General features: G+C 40.9%; 1 protein-coding gene across 1 annotated transcript; it reads right to left on the reverse strand.

The window, feature by feature from the left end:
* Positions 1 to 767: 767 nt before the first annotated feature.
* Positions 768 to 18,607, reverse strand: LOC136344059 (protein spaetzle 5-like). Its single transcript, XM_066291135.1, has 6 exons — positions 18,238 to 18,607; positions 2,520 to 2,680; positions 2,236 to 2,456; positions 1,959 to 2,178; positions 1,631 to 1,903; positions 768 to 1,579 (listed from the first exon to the last, which is right to left on the reverse strand). The coding sequence occupies exons 1-6, from the start codon at positions 18,277 to 18,279 to the stop codon at positions 1,411 to 1,413; spliced, it is 1,086 nt and encodes a 361-aa protein (XP_066147232.1). The 5' UTR covers positions 18,280 to 18,607; the 3' UTR covers positions 768 to 1,410.
* Between the last annotated feature and the right edge of the window lie 4,158 nt (positions 18,608 to 22,765).

Consider the following 22,765-nt stretch of genomic DNA (forward strand, 5'->3'; position numbering starts at 1 on the left):
CCTGACCAATCGTGGCCTTCCATGGGGGCGACATTGCCGCGCATCATCCAAACAAGAGCTCATCTTCGGGTTCGGAAATTCTCCGGCGTGCGGCGCGTTTTCCAGGCTTAGCTGCTCCCGAGTTCCACTTATTCGGGTAAATGCAGTCTCACCTAGCTGACCAGCGGTTCTGTAAGGTCGAAGACGGCTCGCCAATTACACTGCACCGCAAAATTAACGCGCATTATTCATTATTGCGCATTTTCGCCTTTATGATTTTAGAGAAAAGATTTTTAACGAAGGATAACTAATTTTCCGTAAATTTAACTTAACGGAGCCAATAAGGGGCGTGGTTAAGTGAATACGCGGCGCGCCAAAAAAATATATTATTTTTATTCCTTAACTATACGATATTTCCACGTAAATATCATTTTATTTATTGGCAATTGAATAAAAAGTCTAAAAGGTCGATGGCAAAAAAACCATTGGCGTTCCTTCTTTTTTACTGAAAATCTGATCATTTGATGCTCTATTATGAGGCATTATTTTGTTCAAATTACAAGACTTAATTATTGTTATTACTGCCTGGTGCATTTCACATGAAACTGAGTGAAACAATTTTGTATATTTTGCAAACAATTGTTACTATCGTATAAACAAACACGTTAAGAAATTATGAAAAAGTTTTAAGAACCATGAAGCAATAATTTAAAATCACTAACGCAATTTATAAATATTGTGTATGTATAAATACTTTTTAAATTATGCGCTAGTTTTGCGATGCAGTGCACCTTGCTTCGAACCTGCTGAGGTTCCATCGCGAGGGCATCATTTCTCCACCCGATAAATAGCAAAACGCCATGGATACTGATGAAGATTGTTTTGATTATTAACATTTCCATTAGGTATGTTTGTGCTGAAGCTTAATTTCTCCACAAAATACTCAGTTTCTGTTTGTACACCTATCAAATAACCGTCTTCTCCAGTAAAACTACGCAATACCGTATGATATTTCGTTGTATATAGCACTCCAATAACAATCACCATACAGCAAAGTACTATTCGCAACACGTCTAAACACAACTATAGTGATACTTACTATCTACAAAATGTAACAGGTAAGTAAACTTACAACGAACGCGTATATAAAACATAGAGATGGCATCATGTACAGTGCTCTCAATGTTAACATTCACCTACTTAATCTGCAATTTGAAAGCAACATAATAAAAATCTTGATTTAGGAGTTAAACAATATTCTTTTAAGTAATAAATAAGGAAATCCTATATGAGTGTTGTTAAATAGGTCATGACATTTTTGCACTTTATACCAATTAATTAGCCACAAGAACGGATATTGTGCATTTAAGATTACATCTTCGGTTAGCCCAACTTCCGGAAAATTTCTGTCTATTTGGATAATAAATTAGTCTATGTATTAGAAACTGTGCATATACAACAACTCGGAAACCAGAAGATGTCACTGTACAAATCGCTCCCGCTCCCCTCCAAAGCGATGAGCCTCTTCTGGACATATTTCTGCTCACACCGCGACGAATACCCTTGAGGCAGTTGGCACAAACCATTGCAGTTAGTGTCTCTATACCATTAACCAATTAACTTGAAATCGCTTCAGAAGTGAAAAACTTACGCGCACATTTCGCTTTTGACCAACTGAGTGTACTGCTGGTTCGTTTCTGGCATGTTCACGACGTACATCCAATTCCCTTTGCTGTTCAGGGCAGCCCTTGGCATGATGTAATTGGACCGACTCCTGCAAAGGGTCTGACCGGTGATCGTGGCCTGCCTCTTAGCCCTCAGATGCGTGGACAGGGCGGTGCTATTGGATAAGTGCGCTTTGGGGTACTTGGAGGCGAACTGAACCGCCCGTTTGTGCCGTAGAGATCGTTTCAGTCTTTCGTTTCTGGATCATTTCCCCAATTAACCGATTATTCCCTGGACCTATCCTCGATCCTTACCTCTTCCAGATATCGTTAAGGTGAGTGTAGGTGGGAGGCGCGAAAATGGGCGACTGAAATGGATTATATTGAGAACCTCCATTTTGCGGGAAGTTGCTCGTGTATTTATACGTTAAAAAGGACCCATCTTTGTTGTAGTCCGGATACCCGTTGAATCCTAAAGAGAAATTATGAGGGGACAATTCCGGCTGCAGCGGCTTCGGCGGTAGATAGAATCCTCCTAAGCAACAAGGAGATTTAGAAATACACGTGCAGAAACAAATTAAAGGAGATCTACCTTGGTCAGAAAATGATTGAGGTGGTTTCGGGATATAGATAGGTTGAGGATAATGGTACCCTCCGTCGTTGCCCTGTATATGGTTCTGTCCGAATGAAGGAGGGCCGTACACAGTACTGGGAGGTGGAAAGTACACAGTATTGAACTCTTCCTTGGCCTCGTCGATAATCAGAGTTTTGTGATCGAACTGCCATTTCTGGATCAGCTGGAAAATGATTTCGCTGAAAGCATAGCGGCATTTGAGCACATAGAAATGAGTCGTCGAGACGAATCAACAGACTTACCCCGGATAGTTTTCTGGATGCTCGCAGTAGGTCAGTCCAGGCCTGGCACAGGGAGGGGTTTTGCCGGGAGGTGCGGGAATAAATTTGCAGGCCGGATTGGGGCCGTATTCCGGAGTGCACACTGAATCAGATTTTTTTACCCAATTTAAGATTAACCATAACTGAAAGAAAAATTTTCTTAGTGTACAACGAGAGTGAGTACTTAAATAGGTACAAGGGTAGCCCTTGATTTTCCTTAGAAGTTACAATACTTGTGCTACACTAGTGGTTTTCTACTGAAGAGTTGATCACTGTTACCTCTTATATTGAGGGGTGAATTCTTCAGGGGTAAAACATTGAGGTGATGAATATCTTAAATTTCAAGCTTGAGGATGGCATTCGCTCTGACACGGACCGTTCAGCGAAAACTCGAAGTTTGCTCGGGGATTTCCTAAAATTCTCTGGCCACTTCACTACACCTGCCCTAACCAGTGACCACTTGCATCCATTCAAGTCGTTGATGAAACAGCCTTTGAGGCCCTTAGCGGGATCCTCTCTGCTTAGAGCCACAAGGGTATTGGAAAGTCGCGAGCTTCAGTTGAGACATTTTAGGTTTAGCCAGTGGAAGGCCCCATGTCAGAAACATCGGAAGCAGTCTAGAGACATCAAAAACGACGAGTCTCCCATCAATACTTAAGTTCGAACATTGTACGACCTGAGCCGCTTTCTTTGGACTTACGATTGCAAATGAAAATATCCATTATGATACAAAAATTACGCTTCTTCGATCTTTTGGAAGCCCTGATCAATCTACGAGGAAATAAAGATCCTCATCAGCAGTTAAAGTCCTTTCGCGATCATTGAACATTTCTATATTAGAGAGGAAAAGATGGAGGATTCTCTGATCACAATAATATCCGTTCTTTTAACGTACCAAAGAAATCACGATTCACGATCGACTAAAATCGTGATTCCTTGATCACGATTGCACAAGTGTCGAAATTAAACGCTTATGATCTAGCACTCTCTGGTGTTTAATCCGCCGATCGGGCAGATGTATCTGAAGGTGCCCAGAAATGCCATTGTTAACGACTTTTCCTCAGAGATTAATGAAATAAATAACTTCACCGTAGATGTTCAGTTATATGGGGAAGATCAGCGCTCAGTTCAGGAAGAGGAATGTGCACAATCTGAAGACCCGACATCTGCAGACCACGCTAGATCAGAGTGACTTTCTCCCGAGGAATTTTTAAGTCACGATCGAGCTATTACGACTTCTTTGGCAGGTTAAACGAACTAGTCGTTGTTATGATCCTAAATCGTCCCTTCCTGCTCTTCTGAGCTTGCCTTGACTGAGGAGCGGTTAATGAGCTCGAAAGACAGGGGCTCACTACAAATTTGGATCTTTGTTTTGTCATATATGGTGAATGATGGGTGACCGATGGTGAATGATGAAGCCATCATTCACTGTCCGTGGCACTTCTGCTTTTGTTAGGGTTAATAAGAGATCTTATCATGTGTTTGTGAACAGGTGTGTTGTAATGTTATTATGGAGCTGCGGACAAATATATCATTTCAATGGCGTGGGAGGAGTCGTGTACCATGTCACGTCAAAAGAACGTAATTAAACTTAAAAAATGTGATATCATTTATTTCATAAACACGTCCCTGATGTCGAGTCGCATGTTACACATTTACCTGACAAGAACATGAATTAAAAAGCCAAGAATTCTTTGAACGATTTATCGGTAGAAACCTTGCTCAGGTAATGAATATTAAAACACTCATTAAAGCACCCACTTTACGAGATTTATTATTATTATTATTATGTTAATGGACTCGTAATAGTGAACTAATTTTTTCATTCTTGTTCTGTCTCTCCCTTGTCAAAGTAATTAGCATTCCTTGGCGGTATATGAAATTAATAATAATAGTAACGAAACCGGTACCGGTGGTGAGGTACTACCGGTTTTGCCACGCACATATTTCCCACAAAAGTCACAAATTATATAACATAACAATAGTTTATTGAAGAGTAGTTTCTGCTCTCACATTAATCACCTACTGAATTTTCTTTCAGGTGGTTCGTATAATTTTAATCTAATCTACGCAGATTTCTACAACTAGTCTGAAAGAAAGTAAAAGGTCCTTTCGAAATTACACTAATAATTTATAAAATAAAGGTGATCGTTAACACATTATCTGATTATGATATTTCGATCCGGAAAGGTCACCGATGGGAGAGAGATCGCTATATTAGGAAGTAGACCAGCAACGGATCTCGGATGGTGGCAGGCTAAGAAGGTAGAACGAAAAGAAGAAACATGATCATCAATAGTACATAGAGATTATTTCTTCCTTATTGCCGCACGATTCAATTCTAAGAAACTATTGAACAATCGAGAAAGGTGGCTAGGCGCTTAATGGTCCTTACATTATGCCATCAGAGCATGCATGTCCACGGCATTTATCTGACCTGACAAATTAGATGGACATTACATTTTGAAGTGGGTCGCATATCATAATTTATCACGGATGGTTTTCTCTCGCTTCGTTATGGTCGCTGGTTATAGTCCCGCGTTCTTCGATGCGGCACGGGAAGAGGTTGTTGGTAGAGACTGCCACTGCCTAACTGAAAAATTTATTGGCAAATATCTGGCCCCGATCGCCGTTCTTTCCAAGATCTAGCGGAAATCTCTATGGGCCTTCGAGTACTTCCTGGTCACAAACGCCCCCCATCTGGCGAGCTTCGCGGTCTCTCGAACCCAGCGATCGGACTCATATCGCTGGTAATGTTGGAGGTAATATGTTTTTTTTTTCACGGTCGTAGATTTTGTTGGATAGTGGAAGTTCTTCTTTTCCCTTAGGGTGGGAACCTGAGACGCCGTTATCCCGAGGAGATAAGTCTCGTGCGAGTCGGTTATCTCAGGACACATGTCTGGTCGGGTGTGATTAGTGCAGTCGCCATTTTGTCAATGTCTTGTTGCCTGGTCGAATTTGGATTTTTTTTAGCAGTTATTTCCCCTTCACGCAAATCTTGAGTCACATTTTCCTTGACTGTCTATCTGAGCCAATGACAAATCAATGAAATTTCGCTGCCATTCCGGATATTATTTCCTTTCAGTCGGTGATAAGTGGTCGTTCTTTTTTAACCTTATAAATCATATCAATAGTGTAGTAAAAATTAATGACCCGTGGCTAAATCAGATTTGCATCGATACATATCTCGCTGTGAATTTTATTAACTAGATCCTGGTTTACTAATGAAAAAAGTTGGGAGGAGCCTGGCAGATCAGGTATCAAAAAGACAAAAACAATACTGATTGCTCTTGATCACCAATTAAAATTATATAGCAATGACAACAGTTATTTATATATTTTTTATTTGCTGTTATTAAGATTGTTCTTTGTTACACCTGGCAGATTTCTTGTCCCACTCACAGTTGTACTGCAGGACGACTTCCATTTCTATTCAGGTTGTTGCTTGTGTCATTCAATAATGATCGATTAGCATGTTAACTAGTTTTTAATAGTTGAGACTGGATGGTATGAATTGGGCAAAATGAGATTCATTAGTGGGTCTCAAGTACGACATTTCTAAAATTTAATATATTTTCAACAGTCTTTGTGTGCCTATCACGTCGTCATTAATGATCTGTTTCGTTAAAAAAAGGAACAGATATTTTAGAGAAATCTATCTACAATAGTTTTCTTAGCTGCACTGCCTGGTATGCCCCCTCATTTAAGTAGTATATTTGTTGAACTCCCAAATCACCATTCAAGAATCAGGAGCATAGAGACGAACATTTCTTGTGCGACTTTTTTGTGAAGTTTCGACCCACTGCGCAGTCGCAATTTTGATTTTGAAAATTGCCTCATCTATCCCTTTACGTCGAAATTACGAATTTGATATCTCGCTAAACAGTGGCGCAAGGCAACCCCGAAATCGGATAGGCGATATCTGAAGGAAATTATTTTCGAAAAGACTCGTAGAAGAAAGGTTTTGCGACACCACAGGTTTTTGCTCAAAATTAATCAATTTCTATCATTATTTCTATGTAAATCGCCATATTGGACTGGCGCGAAGCGGTAACTGGTAATCTGATATCAGGAAATTTCAGTGATTTTCCTGAAATACTTAAGGCCTTTTTAATCCTGAAAAGTTGCTAATTTTGAGTGTCCACTTTATTTTTATATCCACATAAATTGCTGACCAACCCCTTTGATACTGATAGACAGAGGCGCGCGAGTTCTACCAACTCTGAGGTGAAAATGGAGATGTTTCAAGGAAAGTTTATCCAGGCCTACCTAACTTACTGAGAAACAATCTATGCCACTGTGTTTTTCTGGAAATTAGTATACTTTGTCTTTTATGTCTACCCACACAAATTATTAACGCGATTTCACCCTGAAAAGTTGCGTTCTGAGAGGCCGACGTCGGGAAGGGAGGTTTCAACCAAAGATTTTTGAAAAATTGCCCAAAAACACCGAAAAAGGGATCCGCACAATCATAATTTTACTGAAAATTGGTTCCCCTTCATATCCACGTATAGATTATCACCTAAATTGGGTACCTGCTAGGTGTTGACGTACTGAGGCTCCGAACTCGGAAAAATAGAGGAAATTGCCGTTTCTTTATATTTTAACATTTACTTCTCCAGTGCTCCCCACTGCATGGACATTTCAGGGTTGTCTCCTGAACTCGAGTTTTTCCATTTGGACCGATGACGATGTCCTGGTGACATAACGTCGGGGATTGAACCAAAAACAATGAACCTAAACCGAATGTACGATGAACAAAAAATGTGTCAGCAATGTTGAATTATAATAAACATTAGGCATTACGATTACATAAATGAAATCAGGTGGGCACGTCATGAATTAATGATACATAGAAAGTAAAATTATACGTTCAACACGGCCAAGAAGCGTTCTTTTCTTGACTCGTCTATTACTTTTGAACATTATGTTTTTTTCTCAGGTGGAAAAAAGCTATTATAAGGCCATAAAGCGACTGATTTCATTATTATAAGACGAAATCTAAATTAACGTAAACTAATAGTTATTCAATCTTTTCACGATCACGGGTAAGGTACTTTCTACTGTCGACAGAAAGAGCAGCGAAGAATTCGTAATTATGTAAATCCGGTTTGGTGTCTTGCCTAGCAGCTACAAATTACTGATGAATCTCTTTTGATTTGTACTACAGGGTGATTCAAACGCCACGTGGCATTAGTGACAGCTCCGACGCAGGAAGGTACACGAAATCGGTTCAGTTGGTGAAGGGTTGCCATTTTTTTAAGCCTTTTTGATTTGACTTGAGGCTTGGCACGGTTTAAAAGGTTAAATACGGTTAAATCGTAAATTTTTTACTAATAACACGTGCTTCTGCTAGATAGCTGAGGGACAGATTAAATGGAATCGATTTTCAGGCTAAAAAATCCAGGCCGGTATTTAAAAAAATGATGACGATAGTGGTATTCGGGCCTCGAACATTACTACCGAGAAGTGATCTATTCCCCTTATAGAATGCGGCAAATTTAAACGTTGCAGTATTAAACGAACCCTGACTAGACTTGCAGTTTTTGCCATAAAAATTAATAAAAATGTCCGCGTATTCTACCTGGAGAGCGGATGCTCGTCTTGTCGCGCATGTAGGGTGCAGGATGGTATAGTTGCGACGACCGTCTTCCCAGTCTTTCAAGTTTCCTTCGCATTTGCACGCGTTCGTATAGTAATTAATTGGGCACCTCATTCGTGCGATCGGTATTAATCGAATCTGTTCAATTTGTCGTATTTGTTATTTAGTTTCATTTACCCCCAGTATGTGCCGCCAGTCTAACAGTGGTGCGCAGATGGACTTGTATGTTTTAGTTGCAGGTTGCTTGAGGCAGCCTTTGCAAGGCCTAAATCCGAGAGCAACAGTAACTGTGTGCCCCACTGTTGTTGTTGAGACGATTGGGGGCCCCCGCGGGTAGATCTCCAAACAACGGAAAAAACAAAGAGGTATGGAAAAACGAACGAGAAGAAAGCGGCCTACCGAGAAGAGTTGATGGAACAATGCCCGAAGAGGTCGAGTCGAAATGAGGAATCGTCACGGCCGAATGGAAGCTTCCCAAGTGAATGGAGATGAACTACTTCCTTACCTACATTAATTTTATTTATTTATATTTATTTTATCTTTTATTATATTATTACTTATCACGGGGCACTATTGGGACGCACCTCCATAAAATAAAAAAGAAGACAGACTGGACAGGCTAATTCGGTGGAGAGTTTGGCGCACTGTTCTCCATTATGACAATTGTGATGGAGGGGTGTAGGGATGGAGAAATGTAGAGAAGAGGTCACCGAGGGGGATGTATCGCATCTGCTCCGAAGATCTAAGGAAGCGTGAGAGGTCATGCGCAGCATATGATAGTGAGCATAATGAGAAGAAAGTCGAGAGTTCGAAAGGAACAAGGAGAGGGAGTAATTCTATGGTCGCCTCCCACTCGAAAAAATGCTTGACGGCAGTTTCGGGTGAACGACTTGGTGAAGAGAGGAAAAAGGGTTTTATTGGATATTCGGCAATAGTCTGTGAGTGAGCCCCAGACTACCAGACTGAACAAGATCCTACTACGAACAAGCTGGAGTGCACCAACTCATTTCCGCAACATCCCTAGGAAAAGAGGTTATTTGAGGTAAGTTCAGATTTAACACTAATGTTGGGGCGAATTTTATGTTTTATTCAATATCTCAAAGACTAAACGTTAAATTTTGTTTTCTCTCCAAAATAACTCTTTTTTCTATTTAACCAACTTCGCATCTCTCACCGATTTAAAGCGGCCACATGGCATTTGCCACGCCCTATGTATCAAGATATCGTCGGTATACGAGAGGAGGTGACCAAGACCAAAATTTTACATTTTTTAGTTTGTAATGCCCAGACACCTTAAGCTCAGTGTTATTTACCAGGGAAAAATGAACAACTCTAGAAATTTTATAAAAATGCTTATAATTTCAAATTTCATACTGACCAAGTCCTTTTAGTATAAGTATTTGAGTATTTTTATGTGTATCGGACTCGATTGACTTTATTGACCTGAAAGGACTCAGTGCATGTATACTACAAAATACATGTTGAGATGAAGGGGGAGAAAAATTAGAGGGGCTGAAAATCAAACAATTAAGAGACGAAAGAGAGAGATAAAATTTTATAATGTTCCGATAGAACTATGATGAAGGGTATAAAATGTTTAATGTAAAAGTTAAAAAGAGAGGTGAACCCAGCAAAATTAAAAAAAAAACAAGTTTAAGAAGAAAAACAACTTAATTATGCTTTGTCGCACTGAGGGAATTCGGGTCGAATACCATGGTTGGTACTCAAACTTACCACGTGACAACTCCCTCATTGACAAAGGTCCAGAACCCTCACGAGAGGAACACAGTGATGAAGATCAATACTTTGAAACTAGTTAATAGAGTTTATTTTAAGGATAATATTTTGTAATTTTGAATACATACTCTAGAAAATATGTTATTCATAAAAATCATTATAAACTAATCCGATGTGCATTAATTGATTTTATAATCATAAGCGAATTATTTAAATATTAATAATTCAAAACCACTAATGATGGACTTGGTCACCTTCTCTTGTATACCGACGACATTTCTAGAAGGGAATGGAACGGTTCAGGAACATGCATCTGGGAAATTGGTCTGCACAAGTCTTTGAATCGAACTCCAACGGTGGAAATACACTTACGTGAAATCCGAGCATTTTACACCTTCATGTTACAAGGTTTCAAGGTGTTTGAAGAAAGCTATTGCCACACTTGCACGTTATTTACATATAGACCATTACAAGTTAGAGACATGACAATGATTTGCATTTTATGAGGTATTACGTTCATGTGGTAGCAGATTGTTCTCGACCGCTCCGTTAAGTAATAATGGTTTGATAACGAGATCACCTAGTTTTTTCACTTTTCCAAAGAAGTTCTTCAGATAGTGCCATTCAAATACTCACATTATACGCGTAAGTAACTCCATTGCATAACATCAATTAGCAAAGATTTTTTTTGAAGACCCCACGATCTTCTGTCCCCATAACAACACAATCTCATTAGCAAAGCACAAGTGACCCCAGTTTAGGTCTAGACAGGGAACCAATTCTAGACCTACTTACTAAATAAAACCTCAATTAGCATCTGCTTAAGATCAAAATACCATTGTTTCACCGAAGGATTGTTGCGTAATTCAATATATCTTTCGATGTAATTGATTTGCAAGAGATGATTGGTCAATAAGGGGCCCTACATTTTTCTCTCTGATTAATGATTGCCAAAGGTGACTGTTGCGTGTATAGGCGTTAGATGAATGATGGAGAGTTATTGTATAGGAAAAAGTATCGTTTTGCTCTAGTGTCTCCTATTTGGTGGCGGATTCAATGCGATTTTCAAGCCGACGTTCCTCGATATACGGGGTGTTTCTAAAAGGTCTGGGCGAAATTCAACTGCAGATTTCTGAGGCGAATACGTAACGATCTAACCCAATTTTCCTTAGTCGAAACGGTTTTCCAAATGTAGAACGTCAAGTGAAGATTAAATAAGGGAAGAAAACTAGTTACTTTTTCTGTAATGCTACTATCTGACCGAAATGTCGCATCGGGGGATGTTTCGGGGCGAAAAATCGGCATCCGTTACATTTTCCCTGCGCATAGCAGAGGACTTCGTCAATGCGCAGGTCACTTCTCTCGAGAGCGGCACAACTTTTTTATCGCCTCGTATAAAATTAATTCGTAACCAAATTTGTGTTTTTCTACGTGTTTCGCGAAAAAAAGCATCCTAGTGCAAGTCGCTACGGGCATTCCTTCTTGAGATATCCGAAGTTTACAATTAGCTGCATGTGTTAAAAAATAACCTTAAGATCCGTATTATACAGCTGAAACGAAAAAAACCAAAACGTTCGATTAATCGTCAATTCCCATCACTTTTTTCAATTTTCATGGTTTTCCCTGACTACCGGTTTTTGATATTATTTATGTTGTTGCAATGCGCGAATAAATATGCAGCTTAAAATTATTATTCAAGACACGCGGCGAACATTAAATTTCAAAAATCTGAGGAAGGAATGCCTGTAGGAACTTGTGCCGACATACCTTTTTCCATGAAACATGTAGGAAAGCACAAATTTAGTCATAAATGTATTTTACACGGGGCGATAAAAAAAGTTACGCCCCTTTAAAGAGAGTTCACCTGGCGCCCTCTGCAGTGTGCATCAAAAATGCGATTCTGATTTTCCGCCCCCGAAAAACTCCCCGACGCAACATTTCGCACGAACTTTTCCCTCTTTCAATCTTCACTGTGATTTCTTATATTTTGAAAATCACTTCTGGACTAAGATAACTTAGGTTAAATCATCACGTTTTCGCCTGAAAAACCCGGGATGAAATTCTGTCCAGATCTTTTAGAGACACCCTATATAGCTCCTGGTTAATAATCCGACGACCGCAAGGTGAAGCCAGAGCTGGCCGGCAGGCTCACCCCCGGGATTTTACGTGTTGGTGCACGCCCATGAGGAAACGCCTTCCGCTGTGGAAGAGATAAAGCAATGCCGTATAGGCCACGTGGGTATTCCATAATGGCGATGTATCAAAGGTCATTCCCAGGTACCTCTCTCCTGTAGCACCTAAGGGCATGCGCAGCAGAAATGTGAAGAATCTAGACCAATCCCCAGGGATCGAGGTTCGATTCACCCAAAAGAGGCAGCTCCTCCGCGGAGTGATATACCCAACGCTCCTCTCCTTCGCCCCAATACGGGAATGGATGATAAGGTCCAAGGAGTACGCACATATGAAGCTGAAGGCACAAAGAATAGCCCCGTTGCGGGTCACAAGCCATCGTCCGGTCATCGAAGCAGCGCAGGAATTGCCGAACACCTTCCCCCATGTGTCTCCAGGAAGAGGAGAGGTTTCTTCCACAAGCAGCGAAGGCGAATGGGAGAGCGGGTATCCCAACGACCATTCGTTAATGGCAGGAACGATGGGCGAGTTTTGAAGGCAGGGGCGATCGGACTGACAAATCAATCCCGGACTTACAAATCTGGACTTGCCGTACCCGCAGGCGGTCACTTAGCGGTCATGGAAACTTCAGGCCGTTCACGAACAGTGAAAACAGAGCCTAAATGCCTTATCTGAGGAGTGGGCAAGAAAACATGCGGAACACTGCGTGTTCCAGGTCAGGACTTTGATCACCAAAAAGAAGAACTAACCTGATGAGTGAACGCGCTAATACCGGAACCCCTTGGAGGAAAGCAAAATTAAATGGGACCGATACAGCAATGCCACTTCTGCAATGGTCAAAGAGAAGGAGAGGACGGATTCAAAATGCCTAATTCTACCACCGTGCCATACCACTCTACTAAAACGGAATTACCAAATTCGGGCCTTCCCGACTCCGAGTTTTTTCTCCCTGAGGGACAGTTCCGGGTCGTCGCGGACTTGAACGGGAACTCCCAAGGGCTTGAGTGGATGGGCGCTGGAGCGGAATCCCACGGCACCCGGTCACCAGGACAACACGTCGGGTGTCTTTTCGACGAGTTTTCTCGGGAAAAAAGGCTCTTTAGTTCAAAACCGAATTGTTACCCCCAATGAAACGTTTCGGTCAGGTAAGCCAATATGGTCATTTTGATAGCCGGTTTCCTGGGATCGTTCGCCCGGTTCCCCCTCTCTTACTCAGCCATAATTCTCATGCGTTTCCATATCGTCAGCTTTGAATGAAGAGTCGCGGATATTCGCATTTGTATGCAGGCATCAATTAATTATTATTACCTCGCAAATTTAAATTAATTATCGTGCCTTACACGGTGTTTAATTACCCAGAGATTGTCCAACACTAAATCGACATTTCCCAGCCTAATACAACTTATCTGGTAAGAGTAATAAATCAGGTAATTACTTTAGAAAACAGCTCGACACCTTTAATGGCTCTATTACGGTTAATTGCTTAGGCATGCTAAAATGCTCTTTTAAGAAAACCAAGCCTTTTCCAGTTGAGAGCATGTCCATGAAGTCTAGGGGAGGGCTGAATAAGTGCTTAAATTGAATCTGTTAGCTAATTGAAAATCGGCGAAATTCAGTGAATTCTCTGCCACAAACTGAAGTCGAATGCTTAAGAGTTCTGCCCCTTAACTCCCCATTTTCTCCCGGTTTTTAGTTATGGCATCTTTCTCGTGATGCTCGCGACCAATAGGAAAAGTCTTGCTCCACACTACAAATACGATCTCCCTCAACATGAGCTGTACCCTCGAGGAATTGCATGTGCACAGGAGACAGTAAGATAACTAAAAGTTTCGCCCAGGACGCCAGACTTGCTAAGGCCGGCCCTGCATGTACATGACCCTTCCTGAGGCCTTCCAAAATTAGCAAATTAACCACGAAACTAGTCGGTGACTACCCTGTAACGTTCGATCGTAGCTGCCTAACAGCGTTGCTATTTTACACAGGGTGTAACGTATTATCATCATGGAGATATTTCCAGGGGACAGAGTGCGATCTGCAAAATGATGAAAGACGTTAATAGACTCACGGTCAAATGCACGCTATTTCCGATATACAGGGTGGGAAATGCGCAATTTTTGCTCATATTTAGCGTTTTCTTCGCATTTACCTTGAGTTCGATTTTCAAAATTTCGCACCCCTATTTTCTTCAACACGCTCTGCGGCAAAATGCGGAAATCGTCAGTGACCACATACAGGGTGTAATGTTTTTTGGGCCGTGCCCTATTTTATGTTCTGAATATTCTTTAGGGCGCGCTGGGTCAGTTCGGATATCAAATTTAAATTCCTCCTTGGATCCTCCAACTCCTCGCGTTTTCGCATCTTTCGCCGTTTTGGCGGAATTTGCAAAAATACCTATAGACGAAAACTAGGAATGTCAAGGGAGTAAAGAAATAATAATTACCGCTCTCGGTTATCAATTCTCTGAAGTAGATTTAATCGAATTTCTTCAAGTAGAAACAACTGAAAACGAAGTTGCAAAAAGTGCTGAAAATGCCTTTTAAACTACGTGGAGCTCTGCCACCCTGCATACCGAAAATTATGTGATTTTGGCCATGGGCCTAGTATCGTTTTGGTATCAATTTGCATTATCGCCCCCAGAAATGTCTCCATGATGAGACATGTTGTACCCCGTATTGGACAAATCGCTGCCGCCCCCCCTCCTCCTTAGGTAGCCCCAGCTATCCGTGTGGAGAGGCGATAATGAGTAGTGGTTTAATAGGCAGAAAATCGGAGGTATACGAGCAATGGAGGTCACATTTTTTCCTTCTGCATAGTTTCCACGTTAAGTTCGGTGAATCGGTGAATCGGTGAACGTGATAATAGAAGAAGACGATAATATCATGGATGGAGATTTGCTTGTTTTAAAATGTCATTAGAAATGTGATGGCTTATCTGATGATTGCCAACAAGGTTTTATCGAGTCACATGCCCGCAACAGCAATTAATTTCCATTTACCGAATATATGTACAACGTTGAGAAAGAAATATGGTGTATTTTTCTAGTTATCAAATGCTTTTAAGTTATGCAAGTAGCGAATTGAAACATGTTGCAAACACCGCGGCTACAAATTGGTACTTGTCCCGTGTAATTATGCAAATGAGAAAATTTACTGATAAAAATATTGCAAAAGTGGATAAATAATGGTAAGAAATGCATTTGGGAAAGTCGATATATTTCTATTACAATAGGCGAGATGTTACGTAATCAGCTATTACTTCATGGGCGAGATACCTTTGAGTACATGACGCCACATGATGACTGCCAAGAAATGTTGATAGTCGATCAAGGCAGTTCGGTTATGAGAAACACAGGTCTTTCTCAAAATTTGACAAACTGCATACAGTACCGGCCTTATGCGGGACGCGATTGGGCAACGGCCCGAGGCTGTGGCCTTTCCTGGTCGACAGTTTTTCGCGCGGTAAAGGGAAGGGGGGCGATTGAAAATTTCACACAAGGCGCCAGTCTCGCTAAGGCCGGGCCTGGTTGCCACTCTTAAGGTAAAGAGCATGTTGGCGCTACATGAAACGCTATTTGGAACACCCTGTTCGTTTCCAGCCGATGCAACTTTTGTGAGAAACGAAAATTGAATGAACGTGTGTGGGAATCGAATTTTAAAAATAAATTTCGGCGAAATGTTTCTTTTCAATTAAGCTGGTAGAGATTCGATGAGCACGCCCCTGATTGCTTTTTAACGAATTCTGCTCGCTGACTGAAAAGTGTAAGACCGGGGAGGTAGCAGGAGCGGGCCCCGCCGAATAGCAAACATGACTTCTTCCGCGTTTCCAGAAACCCCTTAATCGTATTTTCGTTTTAAGCTAAATAGGAAAATTTCCAAATTTCCTGAAAGATAATCAAGACCCGAAAACGGATAAAATCGGGCCACTTTTCACTCGACCGAATTTGCCCTTAAACTTTTTCTTTCAGATAAACCTTTCAGAAAATCCCCGGGGGCACCTCTCATTTCTTGAAAGTTGACTGAGGCAAAAACTCGATGGCTTAAAAAGTGCCCAATCACAGGCGGAGCAGAGCGTCAGAGGAACTAACAGAGCTTTGGTAATTACCATATTGCATCTATTAACATATTAACACATGAAAGCTTTAACAGTGTGTGGGAATCTAGTACGGGGATTTCGGAAACGATAAGAGATGCGAGGTTAGTAAAATTGGAAAAAAGTTACGGAATATTGAGGTCAGTTGGTCAATAAATTCTGCTTCGAAGTGTGAAAAGTGCCTACCAATTTCATAGGTATTGATGAGACAATGAACATGCGTTCAAATTTCCGGTCTTGAGAAAAATTTCGGTAAATAGATTGGAAACCACTCATCCCATAAAAATGGAATTAAGTATGTGTGAGACACTTAGTACGTATTATGAGTCTTAGTGCCAGATTTCTCCCATCACTCGAAATGCAGAATATTTCGTATTTGCAGATTTTTCCTCATCAACGCCCTATTGAATTCCTGCATTTTCACTGAAGATTAAATTAATGAAGGAAAAAAAGTTAAAATTTTAAAAAATCATATGTAGACTGCTTGAGGCGTCCTATAGACTGTTTCAGCCATCCCGCATTTCCTGTAACAATTTTACGATTATCTTTAGCACCCTGGTGATTCTTGGTTTCGAGAAATTGGAAAGGAAAAGGGACAAAAGGGACTAACACAGTATAAAGCGAGTAAGCGGCAAAAGTAAGAAACACCATGTATAAGATGCATTAGGGTTTATGTATGATTCTGTCGCGAGTTGCACTAGTTTTTGAAACTCGTATCCTATTACGAGACTTCGCTGCGGCCATCCCCTCGAATCCCACTTGTGGCACAAAGCATGCCGTTTCCCAACTACGAAGGATACTCAGTCTTACGGCTAAATTAATAAACATTTGGGATGTTTTTAAAATTTGCAAAAATTTATGTAAAATGGTTTCACAGTCCATATTTCGTAAAATTAATCTACTTCCTCATGGCAGTTTTTATCAGATTTGCTTCGATATTATTGGCAAAAACCAAAACTGGTTTATATTCAGGACAATCACTGTTTACGTTTAAACCAAGGACAATGAGGGTTGGTACAAGACAATGAAATTCTCGTAGTCTTCCCCGAAGATCACGAAGAACACAATAATTTTTTACCAATTTTTTTTCTCTATACCGGGCCTTTCACATTTGTGGGCATCTTCTAAATAATAAGAGACACATCATCAATTAGTTTGGCGCAATTATGCGCAACTTAATCATCATTTAAAATCCACTTAAATTTTTGAAAATATTCGAAGAGTTCCAGAGATATTCGCAGAAAAGCGAATGTGGGACTTCGCTCCTTTCAGATATTATAAGAACTATTCGCTGGGGAAAATCCGTTTCCACATTTTTTCCAATACGGAAGATTACAGGTTACAAAAGAAGATATTTTTCCTTTAGGTGCAATTGAGGGCCTAGACGATGATTAGATCTCCAGAAACAGCTTGAAGAAGTAATTTTCACGTAACTTTGATTTGGAGATAACTGCCAGCTCAAGGAAACTTGTAAATTCACACCCGGAAAAAATTTGAAATTGCTTCCAGAGAACGTTCCAGAAAGAGGTTCTTTATCTGAAAAAAAAAATTCTCCTACATCTTGTGGCCTCGTGCTGCAATTTCCCAAACAAAAATTCATCGAAAAATCTGAGAAAATTCCTTGCCGCCTATAAAACAAAAATATTTTCTTATAAATACCTTATAAGAAAAACACCACCTGACAACGTTTTAGATTCATTTTCATACGATTTTTCTACGATTTACGAATCGCTCGATTTTTCCTGGATATCCCCGGGCGCATTCGGGCTACCTTCAACAGTGAAAAAAAACGCTCTAAATGGGCAATAAATTTTGCATTTATGCTTCAATTTCACTGATCTTGCGTCCCTTAGAGTTCAAAAGATCCTCAAACGTTCCTATCGAATATGCAACAACCCGTAAGTCCCTGCATGCATTCATTCAGATTATTTCGTCAGAATTACACGGCATCAGATCCTAAAACGTTTCGCGCAGCAATGGCTGAGTTGCAGGACCTTTTCCTAGGAATGACTTTTTTGCAATTTTTCTCCAAATGGATGTACCAAATCGATTGATAAAGGAGAACCTTCGTAGAAACATCCATCCCTCTCCCCCCCTATCTCCCTCTCGCTCCCTCTGTGATTCTCGAGTTGAGGTACTTACGCAAAGTCCCGCAAGTCTCATGGTCCTAGAATTGAACCCCATGGCACTGGGTTCACAAAAGGCACCAGCAGTCACGCGCACGGTACCACTTTTTACTTCAAACGTCCTCGGACTTATTTTTCGGGATTCCACGCGTGTACAACCGACCAACAAGAGTTCTTCAGATTGCAAAATTCGCGTTTCATTTCACTCTTCACCGACGCCGGCAAGAACCGCCGCATTTAAAATGTATATTCAATATGCGTGTCTGCACGGACGACGCGAAGAATTGACTATCGGTGGTACCACAAAAAAAGAAGGGACAAGTTACAATCGACGGGGTGCCACTGAGGTGCTGCCCATGGGGGTACATACGTGGAATTGGGTGTTACGCACTCGGCTTACGCGCTTTTATACGAAGTGACGATAAATGGCATTTGCGCTATTTGTCTCGCCTTTGTTGTTAATTGGATTATCTATGATTAATGGTCCTTCGGGCTATTTTGTGACAGTGTATTGATTAGGTTTCAATTTGGTTTCTACCAAACTTTACCTCTAATCGATTGTCCTCACTTAGGAATCTTGAATTTTACGCAAACGAGCCGAATAATGGGTATCTCTTAAACACCAAGCTGGTAATTAAGTCTTTTACCAACGTTTCGTGTTGGACGGATTTATGAGAGAACCTATGAGATGCGCGGAGGGAAACTTTGTATTTACACGGGGAATGATTTGAGTACGTCACCAACCTACTAAAAAAATAATTCAATAATAAAAAAAAATCAGAGATCCGGCGATGTCCGGAACTGGTCGGTCTACTTTTGGGCGTAAGGGCAATAATCCGGCCGCAGGTGTGCATCCCTCGCGCGGCCCTCGTCCATCCAAAAGTAGCTGACTTCTCACGAGCAACTCTCACCACTGACAATCGAGGAAAACCCCTTTCAATAGCAATGCGAGAATCCCCTTTTAATGAGCTTCATAAAGTCGAAAAGTCATGGGGCGAAATAATTTGAACCCAAAAAAGCCATGGGGCAGAAATTAATCCCTGAGAAGAGCAGACAAGGCCTAAATTTGGGGTGTGGTAAATAAATTTCATGATATGATAAGAGTGTCAGCGGGGGAGCCGCTAAAGCTACCCCAAACAGCAGATAGATAATAAGTCTACAATTCATAGTGAGGAGTGTGTTCCGCTCGCCAATCGCTCAGCCCTGTCGTACTTTATTAGGATTTGGACAGTGGTCTCAAACAACCCAAAAAACGCCCAGTTGGGGTCTTCTACACGGGTTTGAGAGAACGTTACCCCTCCTGGAGAACGGCAATTTTGCGAATCCATCACAATCAAAATTCCATTCTTTTGGGACGTTTTGGGGCCTCTGTCAGATAGACTTAGGAGTCTACTGGTCCTCTTGTAAAATGTAATAAAGATGTTGGGCCAGTTAAATTAAAAAATATTTACTCAATCTGGATGAGCTGAGGCGCCGGGAAAGCTCGTATTCCTGAGAGACTCCTGGTTGCCGATGATGCCAAACCACAAATCGGTCAAATTAGGTCACTTCTCTGGAGGACTGAAGCGTCCCGGATCTCGTAAACTTTTCTAAGACATTCCAAGATTCCTCTCGTGAACCTTAGAAGCATCTCTCTCGGCTTAATTTCAGTTAGTCCGTGGTGCAAATTATGGATTCAAACCTGGCGAACATTTACAAACAAATAAAGGACCACTGCTAGAATCTGCCCCCGTTCACTACAGTTCCCAACATGAAGGCGCTTCTTCGATCTTATGATCCAAGTTCTGCGTGAAAGAGTCATCCAAATATTTTTCCATATAGATGTTGATCCAAAGCTTTCCAGATAACTGATGGCTCTGCTGACGGAAACTACTCAGTCCTCCGGAGTGATGGACGACTTGCACCATCCTCCTCGTTTTTCTCAGCCAACAATAGTCTCCCTCGCTTTACCTGATATTATGTGCTACACGAAACCCTTTAGAGCCATCTTGGAGAACGTTCTCTTCAAAAGCCGTAGGAATGTTGATCTGCATCAGATTTAAATAAATATTCCGTAACGCTGACCCTAAGGGTGAGCTTTTAGCCTATCTGAAAATCCTCTGTTATCGTACACGTTGGAGATGAAGCAAAATAAATGGATAAATAAATAACAAGTAGATGGATATTTTTTTGTTTGTTAGGAAACTTTCACAGCAATCATGAATCAAGGAATTGCTGTTTGGTTGTCCGTTACAATTATGTAATTTTCAGCAATAAATCCAGGTAATATATGCGTTTTAGGCAACACATCTGACGCGTATCTTCGAAAATACCATGAGACACGGAATTAAGTAAGCCCGAAAAAGCTTTTTGTACAGAGTTTCAAATTTTTATTGCAAATGTCGAAAGTGATAAAAAAGCAATTGCTCAACAGATGCGCCTGCCTCATGCAATCATTGAGGTTGATACAAGATAAAAATAATTGCAACTAGTGAAACAAACTATAGTTAATTCCTTCACTTATAGATTGCATAATTATTTATTGTTTAATTGCATGAATGAAAACAGTTCTATTACCACATAATTCCATAAAGAAAGTACGTGGCGAAGACCAGAAACGGTGGTCGCGCGTATCTTAACGATGACTTACTTTAACGCACATGAGCGTTTCTTTTAATTTCGATCACATATTGCCGAGAACTTAAGGTTGCAAATTATAACAAATTAACTCTGCAAAACATGTTAATTACTCCTGTTATCATCCTCCATTGCAACCTGCCGGAACGACCGTGCGGAATGGTTAATCATATAGTTACTGTTAAAGCAACATTGTTAATGAACCGATAAGTTGCTTTATGTGTTGCTTCAAGGCAGCTGGCGAGAATGACTTAATAGTAACTTTGTCTTACTTCATAATTGTGAATGTTTGCTTATTATGACAATAACATCGTATTTTGTCATAGACAGATCTTCCATCGTGTGGTGAAGAGCACACTTTTTCAACTTTTTAATGGTTGATGGTAGCCTTCATGCATCTATACGCAAATTAATGGAATACATAGCTGCATTTTATTGTTTCGATGTGTGTTTTATTTCGAAGCAACCAACCGGCAATGCGAAATGTAACTGTACTGTCACAAACTATGAAAAGCACTGAATTGGAAAATATACCGGGCATGTGCCTTAAATTTCTTAACTCTTTACACCCCCTCAATATTATGTAATATAGATTTCCCACACTTTCCTCCACCTCCTTTCATCTCCACCATCTTCTTGGCCACTCGACCACTTACTTCAGATCTCACCTCTACTATTGTCTAGAGAGGAGCAAGAGTCAGAAAAAAATTTCAATGTTACAGGGGGATTTTCCTAAGAACTGTTCAACTATTTCCTCTATCTGTATATCTTCGTCACATCAACCATTTTTTTTATAAAGGATTAGAACATTTGTTTTCAGGAATATAGACTTGGCACCGAGGGCCTTATGTGCCCACGTGCTGTCGGGAAATCCGCCGACGAAACCTTTTCCCCCTTCTCGCTCTGCATCCCCCCGGGAACTTTGGACATTACTTCGAGAAGGGGGTAGTGTACAGAAATTTTCGTTCCACATCGAAAACTTCCAGCAATCCTCGTTTTTATCCATCAGCACCGGTCTTCGATACTCCCGTCCCTCATCCATCCGTGTCCTCTGAACAATTTTCTCCACACCAATATCTTCGCTCCACCCGTTTCCCCATGATTTTCTCATCTATTTGCTCTTGTTTTAGTACTCCCGCAATCCATCACTCTATCGTTTCTCTATCAGTTTTTCCTGTTTTCCGTCATTATTCCTTTGATATTTGTGGATTTAAAAGGTTTTTTTATGATGTTTTCTACTCATAGTTTATTTCCAGCTCAATTTTTGCATTCAAAGAATGTCCACCAACCTGAACGAATAGTTTTTTCTCACCGGGTAAAATCTTGATACGACACTCAGTCGACCGAATAACGTGAGATTTTCCCCGAGCACTATTCCCCCCTCCTCTCATGCCTTCGGGCTTGTGGCCAAATGTGACGTAGGCAAAAATCACCCCACATCCGTTAAAATGAAATTAATTCGCCCTGCCAAAGTGATGGGAAGGGGCAACAGTGGCGTTGTCCCGCAACTTGACAAGGTACAAATTGAGCAGACACCATAACGAAGGTCCCCTCGATTCCACGAAGGACGAAAATAAGTACAACAGGAACGAAACGACCCAGAGAGGAGGTAGATGTTCTAAAAACGTAATAGATGAAGGAGAGCGCGGAATTAACTAGCAGAAAACGAGTGGAGTAGAGAGTAGATACTTGCAGTCCCGTCCAACTTTAACAATGTACCTGCCCCTCAGGGACAATTCAAGAATCGGGAAAGGTTTTTTCGTCCCGAGATTCTTATTGGGTAGGCACTTCGGTGAATCCCTTACTATCCGGAACCAGAGCACCAGGCCGGGGATCTTTCGAAAATTTGACGAAAAAAGTCTTGTGCGTATTTTCAAATTTCAAGGAAATATACAAAGTATCTGAAAAATGTGTGCCGTATAACGTCA

The sequence above is a fragment of the Euwallacea fornicatus genome, chromosome 16 (genome assembly GCF_040115645.1).
Source record: "Euwallacea fornicatus isolate EFF26 chromosome 16, ASM4011564v1, whole genome shotgun sequence".
Classification (NCBI taxonomy): Eukaryota; Metazoa; Arthropoda; class Insecta; order Coleoptera; family Curculionidae; genus Euwallacea; species Euwallacea fornicatus.

What these genes read in the sequence shown, in the direction of transcription:
- LOC136344059 (XM_066291135.1), bottom strand. Translation starts at nt 18,279, where the DNA reads ATGGGGTTCAATTCTAGGACCATGAGACTTGCGGGACTTTGC. An exon ending in CATCCAGAAAACTATCCGGG is followed by an intron (nt 2,457 to 2,519) that starts GTAAGTCTGTTG and finishes CTATGCTTTCAG; the next exon opens with CGAAATCATTTTCCAGCTGA. An exon ending in CTTAACGATATCTGGAAGAG is followed by an intron (nt 1,904 to 1,958) that starts GTAAGGATCGAG and finishes GAAATGATCCAG; the next exon opens with AAACGAAAGACTGAAACGAT.